This window comes from Sardina pilchardus, chromosome 16 (assembly GCF_963854185.1).
Source record: "Sardina pilchardus chromosome 16, fSarPil1.1, whole genome shotgun sequence".
Taxonomy (NCBI): Eukaryota; Metazoa; Chordata; class Actinopteri; order Clupeiformes; family Clupeidae; genus Sardina; species Sardina pilchardus.
This window is the reverse complement of record NC_085009.1, coordinates 22,531,817-22,544,198: the sequence shown is the minus strand read 5'-3', so window position 1 is coordinate 22,544,198 and position 12,382 is coordinate 22,531,817. Positions and strand designations below refer to the sequence as shown.

At 41.1% G+C, this 12,382-nt stretch overlaps 1 protein-coding gene across 1 annotated transcript in view; it reads right to left on the bottom strand.

Annotated features, from left to right (window-relative positions):
• Positions 1-8,384: 8,384 nt before the first annotated feature.
• LOC134060243 (glucosidase 2 subunit beta-like) overlaps positions 8,385-12,382 on the bottom strand; it is a 153,589-nt gene continuing 149,591 nt past the window's right edge. The window contains exon 14 of the mRNA XM_062516880.1: positions 8,385-9,829. Within this exon, the coding sequence (XP_062372864.1) occupies positions 9,820-9,829 (10 nt within the window). The 3' untranslated portion in view covers positions 8,385-9,819. The remainder of the gene's footprint in view (positions 9,830-12,382) is intronic.

The following is a 12,382-nucleotide window of genomic DNA, read 5'->3' as shown; positions in this document are numbered from 1 at the left end:
TATTGGTATCCAGTCATGGAAGACATGGATGCAGTCTAGTTCTTGTTTCCTTCAGCTGTAGAATTACAGTTTTTTCTCAGTCGCTTTGGTGATTTTTTCAGATCAGAATGGAAATTCTCATAACTATAACTCATAACATGTCTCACAACATTTAGTCATTTGTGCACATCATAGTAGCATTTTCTCTCTTTTTTTGCATTGGAAAACAGAGAGAGAATAAACTGTAATAATGAAAACATGACAAAGCCATTTGACAATCTTGTTCATAAACGATGGTATCAAGACTTTTTGATGACACTGGCATTATCATTGACATGAATACTTGCTTTTTGAGGAATGGACTATCCATTTTGAGCAAGTGCCATGCTTTTGCAGGTTATCCACTATAGTGCAGTTTGCACCAATTGTTTTGAGACATGCACTTACTGCTGTGCAAATGTTAATAGTGATGTGAGAAAAGCACCAAAGCCAGGAATGAGCTCTGTTTCAAAATGCTATATGCACGCACCATTTTAATTCATTTTTATAAATCACACACACACACACACACACACACACACACACATATATATATATATATATATATATATATATATATATAAACTGTACATACATGCATACACACACACTTCAGCAGGGACTGGGCAATTGGTCAGGATAGAAGGGAAAATGGATGCTGCCAAGTACACCCACATTCTTAAGGAAAACCTGCGTCCCTCTCCTAGACAACTGAAGATGGGTAGGTCATTCACCTTCCAACAAGACAATAATCCTAAAGAACAAAGCAGTGGCTTAACCCTTAGATGCATAAGTGGGGTCAAAAATGACCCCAGAGGTTGTTTTCTTGCAGTATCTTCTTAATTTTATTATTTTTTCATTTAACCTTCCATGTATTCCTCAAATAGGTTGTCTTTGACATGAGGCCATTTGGATTTGTGTCTAATTGTTATATTTTTAAAGTAATTTCATGTTTTGTATCAGTAACACCGATCCGCATAGGTGGGGTCAAAAATGACCCCAAGCATTTTCTTTGGAATTTCAAAAGTTAACCCTAGGATCTTTTGATTTTTATCAACTGTGGCAGTCAGGTATACATTTACTGTTGATTATCACATCTCATGTCAGCAGTCTCACCATCCTGAAGGCTATTTTTACACACAACAACATAAATCTAAGTATCATCATATAATTTGGCGGCCAAGCGTTCATAGCGACGTCGCTTTTTGATCCTTCGATGTCCGCTCTTCCTATCATTGTGAAGCAGAATTCACCAAGCGATATTTACAGAGGGATTTGTTGATATAGCGTTTTTGGCCTGAGTTGTATGACTTTTATGCCTAAAAATAGGGCGAAAATCAATTTTTTAAGCCAATTGGCAGTATTTTCTGATTTACTGGATAACAAAAGAAGATATTCATAATCACCTCAGTAAATGTTGTTTTATTTGATATATTAACACTACAAAAAAATAATTTTCAACCTGGCTTTTTCCAATGGTCAGATTCTTCGCATCAAAACATATATGCAAATTAGCGCATATTTAATTAGACATTACCTAATTAGCATATTTAAACATAAATACAGAAAACTTGCAATACGTTTTTTTCTCCTATTTATGTGAGTATTCAACTGGTAAAGTTTCATGAAGATATCTAAGTTAAAAATGTTACCCTATTCACCTATGTTGAGATAATTTTAGGATGTTTACCTTTTTTGCCTTTTTAAAAGCTGTTTTGTCATAAAATGTTAAAAAACAGAGATACATCAATATGTCCAACATGAAATCTTTTTTTTTTTTACAAATATATAATAAAAATCATCATCTTTAACCAAAATGAAAGACATTTGAGTTCACAGCAAAAACGCATGCATTCTAATTGGGGTCATTTTTGACCCCACTCATGGAAGAGTGTAGGTATTGGTAGCCTATGCATCTAAGGGTTAAGGATAGGATGGTGAATATCCTTGAGTGGCAAAGTCAGAGCCCTGACTTAAATCCTATAGAAAATCTGTGGAATGACTTGAAGAGAGCAGTCCATCGCCATTCCCTACAGAATTTGACTGAATTTTAACATTTCTGCACAGAAAATTGGGCAAATATTCCCCTATCTAGGTGTGCAAAGCTATAATAGAGACATTACTAAACAGATTGATGGCTGTAATGAAAGCAAAAGGAAGCTTTACAAAGTATTAAGTCAGGGGTATGATGACTTTTCCAACCCTGTTATTCTAGTTTTAAATTTGTTATTAATTTTCAGAACTGTTGACTTCTTTTTCATTATGTTGATGTTGTACAGCTTAATTTGTAAATACAACTGGAACAAGATTTTTTTTTAAATGGGTTTTGATTTCAGGCTGTAAGACAAAAAAAGTAACTATTTCAAAAGGGTATGATGACTTTCTATAGGCACTGTATACAGTCATGGTTGAAATTGTTGGCACCCATGCTAAAGTTGACTAAAAAGAGGAATATCAAATCATCTTTTGGAAATGTTAATGGCTTAAGTAATAAAATTAGGAAAAATCCAACCTTTAAGGACACCAATTTTCTTTGTGAATGAATAATGTATCATAAATAAATAAATGTTCTTCCCAAAATACTGAGGTAAAAAATATTGGCACCCCTGTGTAACCCTATGGGAATTTAACACATAGGGTTAACATAGGGGCAGGCAGTTTTTTTTAATTATTTTAAAAGGCCACGTATTTCATGGATCCAGGATACTATGCATCCTGATAAAGTTCCCTTGGTCTTTAGAACTAAAATGTACCCACATCATCACACACCCTTCACCATACCTAGAGATAGGCATGGTGTTTTGTTCAGTTTTCTTCAGTTAGCCTGTTTGATGCTCATTGAACTCAATGCGAATCAAACAAGCTAATAGGCTAACTGAACAAAACTGAACAAAACACCATGCCTACCTCTAGGTATGGTGAAGGGTGTGTGATGATGTGAGTACATTTTAGTTCTAAAGACCAAGGGAACTTTATCAGGATGCATAGTATCCTGGATCCATGAAATAAGTGGCCTTTAAAAATAAAAAACAAAACCTGCCTAACCCTATGTGTTATCCCATAGGGTTACATAGGGGTGCCAATATTTTTGACCCCAGTATTTTGGGAAGAACATTTATTTATTCATGATACATTATAGATACAGACGGTTAGAAGGTTGCCGCCCCCTCTGTGGGGGAAAACATGCTAACATCACACATGAGAGTCAATCGGCTAATTCGCTAGCCCATCGCTAATGTTTTCCCCCACGCAGGGTATTTCAGCCATGGTTAACACGGTAACTGGGGGCGGTAACCACGATTATGACGAGATGCCGTCTGTATATTCATTCACAAAGAAAATTGGTGTGTCCTTAAAGGTTGGATTTTTCCTAATTTTATTATTACTTAAGCCATTAAAATCAATTTCCAAAAGATGATTTTATATTCCTCTTTTTAGTCAACTTTAGCATGGGGTGCGCAGGTTTTCCTCAAGAATTTGGGTGTACTTGGCAGCATCCATTTTCCATATTATCCTGACCAATTGCCCAGTCCCCGCTGAAGAGAAACATCCCCACAACATAATGTTGCCCCCACCATGCTTCACAGTAGGTATGGTGTGTTTTGGGTGTGTTTGGGTGTGTATACAGTGTTTGGTTAGCGCCTAGAGCTCAGTCCAAAAAGTAAAATCTTAGTCTCCAAAAAGTTAAATCTTAGTCTCATCTGACCATAAAAGCTTTTTCCACATGGTAGCAGAATATTCCAGATGTGTTTTTGCACTGAACTCCAAGCGCTATGTTTGGACCAACCAAACACAGTACACCACCCAAAACACACCATACCTATTGTGAAGCATGGTGGGGGCAACATTACGTTTCGGGGATGTTTCTCTTCAGCGGGGACTGGGCAATTGGTCAGGATAGAAGGGAAAATGGATGCTGCCAAGTACACCCAAATTCTTGAGGAAAACCTGCGTCCCTCTCCTAGACAGCTGAAGATGGGCAGGTCATTTGCCTTCCAACGCGACAATGATCCTAAACATACTGCCAAAAGAACAAAGCAGTGGCTTAAGGATAGGATGGTGAATATCATTGAGGGGCAAAGCCAGAGCCCTGACTTAAATCCTATAGAAAATCTGTGGATTGACTTGAAGAAAGCAGTCCATCGCTGTTCCCTACAGAATTTGACTGAATTTTAAAAATTCTGCAAGGAAAATTGGGCAAATATTCTCCAATCTAGGTGTGCAAAGCTATAATAGAGACATCCAAACAGATTGATGGCTGTAATGAAAGAAAAAGGAAGCTCTACAAAGTATTAAGTCAGGGTTATGATGACTTTTCCAACCCTGTTATTCTAGTTTTTAATTTTTTATCAATTTTCAGAACTGTTGACTTTGTTTTCATTATTTTGATGTTGTGCAGCTAAATTTGTAAATAAAACTGGAAAAGATTGTTTTTAAAATGGGTTTTGATTTCAGGCGGTAAGACAAAAAAAGTAACTATTTCAAAAGGGTATGATGACTTTCTATAGGCACTGTATTGATACTGAAATGTACTGACATACACAATTAAATAACATGACATTAATGTCTTCAAAAGTGGATTCATAGCGTTTTGGAAAAGAGCTCACTGAGATTAAGATGAAGTGAAAGATTTTTTATACCACTCTACTGAACTTTACCCCAGGGTGATTGTGGAGGGTGAACATATTAGTAGGCACTGATGTGATACCTTCAGTGAAAAGAGGAAATGTTTTACATTACCTTACATTTTCAGATTGAACAACAGAAAATGCTACAGATGACAACTATGGATCATCCAACGTATGATACTTCAACAGAAATGGAAACAACTATGGGTGACAATTCGTTTGTTTTTACGGCGCATTCGATGCCTAAAACTCGTCCAATGCATGATAATAGGGATTATCCAATGGATGATGGGTTTACAAGAATGATAATATTTCTTGTCATTGGTATGTGTGGCGGTGTTCCTGCTGTATCCTGGGCTCTCCGTTTGTTGTTCCTACATCTGCGTGCTGGTGGCAGAGTTTCCATCTTCATCATCTTCCTCCTCCTCAGTGACGTCTTGGAGCTTTTCATCATTCCATTCCTCATTGCATCCAGTGTATCAGTTCATTGGTTTCGTTGTGGTGGTGAGGCTCTAATTATTGCATTCGCTTGGACAAGGTGTTGTGGTTTGTGCTTTCACCAGTTGGTGGCGCTAGAGAGCGTTCTGTCTCTGAGACATCCTCACTGCCTCTCACGCCTCTCCTCCCCATTCTGCTCCATTCCAATCTGTCTTACCATCTGGTTCTGCGCCTTGACTTACTTAATTGATTTAGATGTTCTATGTTTTATGGGTTTTGTCCTGTTTGCAGTGACTGTTATTGTAGCAGTCCTTACATGTGTGTTTACTGCTAAAGCATCATGTTTAAGTGCTGACTCAGAAACCCCAAGCCACAAAGATAGAGGAACAAGACTGCGTGTGCTTGCAGTGGCAATGGGAACTCTTTGGCTTCTGTATGCCCCATTCATTGTATGGCTGCCTTTACATATGAGTATAAGGCCAATGGCACCATTTCAATACATTGGATATATGATTGTCTGCATTATGAGTTTCCGGGTGGTTGCAGACCCTCTGCTGTGTGTTCTGGTCTGTAGGGAGAACCCCCAAAGGCAGCCAACTCAGACAGGCATTGAGCTCAACACTGTCCAGACATCAGATTGAGGTTGCAGTTTCTGGATGTGCTTCATTGTGATGCATTTTCATATTTTTAATAGGCTAATGAAAGAAACTTAATGCAAATGTGAATAATTTCCTTAATGCCAACATTTTCCTAGAGTGCTAACATTTTGCCATCTCTCGCATCTGTCTTGACAATATGTAATTGTAATCGACTTTTCATTAAAAAAAAATGCTGATATCAAAACATATCTACTGTCCTAAATATCACCAACATATTTCAAGGATTTCTAAATTACCTAACACTAAAAATTAAAAATATATGTTTTTACTTTACGTTAACATCAGTACATTTAAAGTGTGTATACATAGTTATATTCTTGTGACAATAATTATGAGGCTTCATGAAGAGGTTTATAACATTTTATGAATGTTTACTTCATGTGTTATCAACATGTTTATGCTGCTATACTTATTCTTATGTTGTGCACTGGCTGCATTGTTCAAGTGGCAGTTATGTCTGTGTGCTTTAAAGCATCATGCTCACGTGTCTCACCCTCACATGCAGCCAACAGACTAAGCTTAAGTGTGCTCCTTGTAGCCATTTTCACACTTGGGGTCCTCTATGGTCCCTTCATTGCATGGATGGTATGGTTTGTCTCATCACATGACCTGAGGGATGCAGTTGAATTTAGTGACTTCTATCCCCTCAACTCAATGTTTGCCTGCCTTATGAGTTTCCGTGTAGTTGCAGATTCTCCACTGTGTAGCTATGCTAGTCGTTTACAGGGACAGCGCCTAAAGGAAGCCAATGCAACCAGGCAAAAAAGAAAGACAGCACAGAGCTACAGTATGCATTTGGAATCACATCTTAGGCAGTTGTTGCTAACCTGACAACTTACCAATGATAATTATTTGCACCTTTGTTTTGCAGATGTAATCCTGTGTTTTTGTTTGTCATTTGTTTTGCTTTGTGCGTAATTCTGTGCAGATTATTCAGCGTAAGTGTCAGTGCTGAAGCCTGTGTGTGTGTGTGTGTGTGTGTGTGTGTGTGTGTGAGTGTGTGTGAGAGAGAGTGTGAGAGAGTGTTTGTTCACACTTCTTTTCTCTTGCAAGGCACCACAGCTTTTGCACTTTGGTCATACAGAGTGGCACGCGTCATAGCATGGTACGCTGTACATCTACAAGCCCATTCTACAATTGAAAAAGAGGCCCTTGCTCTTGTGTTGGCTCTTCCAACATTTTGAGGTATACTGTACATTGGTAGTGCAGCAGAACCGGTGGCCGTTTATATGGATCACAATCTTTTGACTTTTCTGGACCGGATGCGAAACCACAACCAGCGCTTAATGCGTTTGAGTCTCATCTTGCAGGGTTTAAACATCAGTATCATTATATCATCATACATGTGCGTGGGGCATGATAACATTGTAGTCGATGCGCTTTCCCGCGCTCCATGTTAACTGTCTCAATAACTTAATTGTTATGGAAAAATGTGTCAATAAATTGTGGGTTAAGAGTATGTGGTTACACTAATCCTTCTATGGTATATCCTTTTTATCCTAATTAAAATACAGCCCCTGTCTGGTGGGCGGATGCATTGTTTGCAATTGCACAGATATTTTCAATGAGCCTAGCATCAAATAGACCTCCTATACAGACCAGGCCAGTAGACCTCAAATAAACCCCCATTCACATAGTTGGTATTATGAAATAGACCCCATGGACACTTCAAATAGGCCAGATGTGCTCATACTTGATGCTACTGTAGCATGAGCATCAAATAGACTTCATGCACCAATGTTCAGAACACAGCAGGCTTCAAATAGAATTTCCAATCATTCTGCTGTAGTTGCGGAATGCTCAGGTGGTCCAGGGGGCAGATGCAGGCATGTTTGTGTATGTAATCCTAAAGGTACAAGGTTCAAATCCCACCTTAGCAAGGTTGGTGTTGGTAGAATGTTGTAGTACAATCTAATGTGTGTGCTTGTTGGGTGGTAGAATAGAAAGGGCGTGGTAGGTAAAACCTAGGTTTGCTGCTTGATGCCCACATCTAAGATAGACTCCCTTTTAGGTGGCAACAAGTTGCAGAGTTTAACCTCCTGTAAAAGTGTATAACATAATATAGCGCTGTGTCTAGGCTGGATTTCTTCAGGGGGCCAAGTAAGCCCCCCATCTCTTTCTGCTCTTGGTGAGCCACCTGTCATTCTTGGTTCGTCTTCTACAGGACTTCGTTCACCACCTGCCTGGACAGCATCTCCGAGCTGGGGATTGAACCGGCCACCAGATGGGACATGGTTATGCTACCACTGCTCCACTGACTGCTCCAGACTTTAGTGGTAGTTTTTTATCCTACATATGACACAGTTAGAATTATACCATCTGAGTCAATGACAGTTATTTCCAGTAATAATGTTGAAGTTTGAACCTGCAACATTCAGAATGCAAATCGGGTTCATTACCACTGTACCATAATATTTCTACCCTTCAACTTCGCTTTCTTTTTCATATCTATTTATAATTATAATAAATAAAAGCAAATAATTGATAAATACGTTTTGAAAATTCAAAGATGATGTTTATTACCAGAGATCAGCATCATCAACTTCCTCTACTTTGTTTGCTGAGTTCTTCATGAATCATCTGAGTAGGACACATGGCATTACGAGATGGCAGTTTATTTGTCAGCAACAACATGCAACAACAACAACAACAAAATCTCGAACAAAAATGGTGTTTCATAATGGCAGTAATGAAAAACAAAACAGTAGTCTTCTGGTCTCTATTTACACAGAACTATGAGTTGATAGACTAGCACATGCTAAAACAATACTAGGCAAGCACACTTATATAGCGCTTTATTTGAACTTTTTACCATGTTTCTGGGCATTCCTCTGTGTCTGCAGTGCATGTGTAACTTTCTTTGCTGCAATTTTCTTTACAGCTTCCTTGCTGTAATTCGATTGCTGAGTACAAAAATAGACGTCCAGAGATGAAACCCGCCAAACTCGGCTATATTACATGAGCTCGCTGGTCTTCCCCAAATCACATCCTCTCTCTTTCACCGATATTGTTCAGTGGCAATAAACAACATCAGGTACAACAACAACAACAATGGCGGTTAAAAAAAATAGACATCCCAATCTTTTTATGAGCTATAACTCAATCCCTCCAGAGCTTGTGTACGCTTGAGCAGGACTTGGCTGAGTGCATCTATGTTTGCCACTAACAGTAATTAAAGCTTGGTAAACGTGTGTATCGAGAACAAAAGCTGTCCGGCAGCCACTTTCCACTAATGGGGAGCTGGCTTTGCAAATGGCATTGTGCTGTGATATAATACACATAACAGTTGGATGGAACACATTTTGTGAAAATGAAGACTTGGATGACGACGGCATAGTGGTTCTAGCTGTCGAAAAGCCTCTACCAGTGGGAACTAGAGGTTGTTCAAGTTACAAGAAAAAAAAAAAAAAACACAGTAAAGTAAAAGTTTACAATCAACGTAAAATGAATTTATGTAACAGCTGGACATTTTAAAAGCATCAATTCTTCAGGTTTGCATTCCGTCAGTTAAGCTCACTGAAATCACTGAATGAACCCCCAACACGCAAACCTGTACTCGTGCATAACTGAGTAACAGCTCATGTAGTTTCCCCTTAGACCAACTCAACTCCCAAAGCAGAGCTGGCTTATGACGAATAACACTGAAGGACAGTCGGTCAGAAAAGCCAACATGTCACATGAGCACACATCACAAAGGGGAAAAACCAAAACAGACGCAATCAAACCGACGTTATTGCTCAGCCGTGGTTCTGTCTGTCTGTTGTGGTTGAACACTCAGACGTTGAACTCAGGGTTACATAATGATCAGGGACCTTTCTCTCTCCCTCTCTCTGTCACACACACACGCACACACACACATCCGCGTCCTTTGTGAGGGGTCAAAGTTCGCTGTGGATGCCTCTCCTGCTGGACGGCTCTCACACACACAACCCCGTCCTTTGTGTGGGGTCAAAGTTCGCTGTGGATGCCTCTCCTGGACGGCTGAGGCCGGCAGGCTACAGGGGTCTGCAGCTCCATGGCGTAGTGGCATTTACTGGGCTCCTTCACCCAGCGCACAGCCGAGTCTGAGCCACAGGTCAGCCGTACCTGGAGGAGGAGAGGAGAGGAGGAGGAGGTAGGGGAGGAGGAGGAGGAGGAGGAGGAAGAGGAGGAAGGAGGAGGAGGAGGATGGACGAGGAGGAGGAGGAGGAAGAGGAGGAAGGAGGAGGGGGAGGAGGCGGAGGAGGAGGAGGAGGAGGAGGAGGAAAGGGGGGAGGGGGGGGGGAGGGGAGGGGGTTGTGGTACACAAAACATATGGTTATGTACTGTAGAATAGAATATATACTTTTTTGATCCCGTGAGGGAAATTCGTTTCTCTGCATTTAACCCAATTTAATCGAATTAGTGAACACACACAGCACACACACAGTGAGGTGAATCACACACTAACCCAGAGCAGTGAGCTGCCTGCCCAACCAGCGGCACTCGGGGAGCAGTGAGGGGTTAGGTGCCTTGCTCAAGGGCACTTCAGCCGTGGTGGACTGGTCAGGGATCGAACCGGCAACCCTCCAGTTACAAGCCCGAAGCCCTAACCAGTACACCACGGCTGCCCCAAATGTAGGCCTATTTAACCTTGAAAGTTATCATTGATCTGATGATGCCACAATGATGTCATTGTCAGACCCAATGTAACCCGTCCGTGAGATAAATGAGTGAAAATCAGTAGATGTTTTATTTATATATGCCGTCACTTGATTTGTTGTCTGTTCGATACCAACGTGCCTCAAGTCTTACGCTACCTGACCTGATATTTCATTGTGTTTAGTGGTGCTTTACGGATTTATCTGGCTGTCAGGAGTCGCCACGAGCCAGTTTCATCTCAAAATGTAAAGCACTGATTCAATCAAATCCCAGCGCTCGCTATTGGGTCAGACAGAATCCTGGCCAACTAAGCCAAGAGTGAGCCGAAAGCTGAGAGCTGTCTGGATATTTTTTTTTTCTTTTCTTTTTTTTGCCGCAGAAGAAATGTGTTCAGGTCCGGTGAGACCACACCGGGCACTCGGTGAACACCTGACCGGAATGCGGCAGTGAAGTTCTCATGGCCAGCACCGGCTCTCTCAGAACACTGGACTCTCTTTTGGACTTCACAGGAAACTGAAGATACCTGTGAGTGAAAAAAAACCCAACAACAACAGTAGCTTACTCTGTTACAAAGCAGTGAGGGCCGATGGGGTTTGTTTTGTTTTGTCAAGTGGGATCCCACAAACACACACACACACACACACACACACACACACAAACACACACACACTCTGTCTCTCTCTCTCTCTCTCTGACACACACACTCGCTATCTCTCTCTCTCTCTCTCTCTCTCTCAAACACACACACACACACACACACACACACACACACCTCTGAGCCACACTGCCACAGCAGGATCGGGCAGGTACATCCTAGTGGCTCTGACACAGAGATGACGAAAGTCTGGTGAAAACCACTCGGCTCGGCCAGAACAATGGAGCCAGACGCGGACACCGGGCCATGCCAGTCTCGCCGGAGTCGAGAGCAAAGGGACAATCACACCGTGGCACCGACACCAGCAAGTGGAGAGAGAGAGAGAGAGAGAGAGAGAGAGAGAGAGAGAGAGAGAGAGAGAGAGAGAGAGAGAGAGAATGCCACTGCCCCCTCAGGCGCCTGTCTCTCCGCGGGGCCTCTCACACCAACACTCAATGGGACTGTCACTCTGAGTGTGAGTGTGTGTGTGTTTATAGATGTGCATGTATGCATCTGTGTGTGTGTGTGTGTGTGTGTGTGTGTGTGTGTGAGTAAGTGTGAGTGATTAAGTAAGTCTGTGAGTCAGTGTTGATGTGTGTGCGCGAGTGTGTATACTGTATGTGTGCGTGTGTGTGTCTTTACAGACAAAACACAGTAAGTTTTAACTTTGTATATAGAACGTGCATAAAAAGGAATATTTGTGCAATGACTGCAATACCTTACTATCATTCCCCCAACCTGAGAGAAGAAAGTCGTACCAATCAATTACCAAACTCTCCCATTTCAGTCCATGGACAGTAGTTTGCGTGACATTCTGTAATCGACTTGTGCAGACTTTTCCTAGCAAGATGGTACCGACTCAGAGAGAAAATCAAGTAATGCACTGACTACAAACACTCCTTTTTATACCCTTTCTGTACACTGACAATGTTGAAATCACTTTGGTTTGTCAATAGGGACCCCCTCCACAGTTGCGCAGAAGTGCAATGATAGTTTTGCGCTTAGTCAGTGGCTTAAAGTAGCTATTTACTTTGACACAGCGATATTGTCCTCATGAGTATCGCTATAGGCTATGTTGTTGTAGACGCTTATTCTGGTCCAACTCAAAACTACTCCAATGATTAACGTCAGTTTGGTCCCAAATGGAAGTTTACAATCCTTATCATCCAAAACTAGGCCCTGTCTTTAGACTGGAGTTGTCCTATAACTAAACAAAGTTTATCTCTGAAGCACCTACTTGAGATGCCACACAAGTTTTTAATGTGACTCAGCTTACGGTGATTATAGAAAACTGACTGGGTCATAGCGCTGTGATTGGCTGAAATAGTAAACAAGGGAGGAGCCAGTATCCAGCCAGCACTGTGATTGGGCAACATGATAAACAG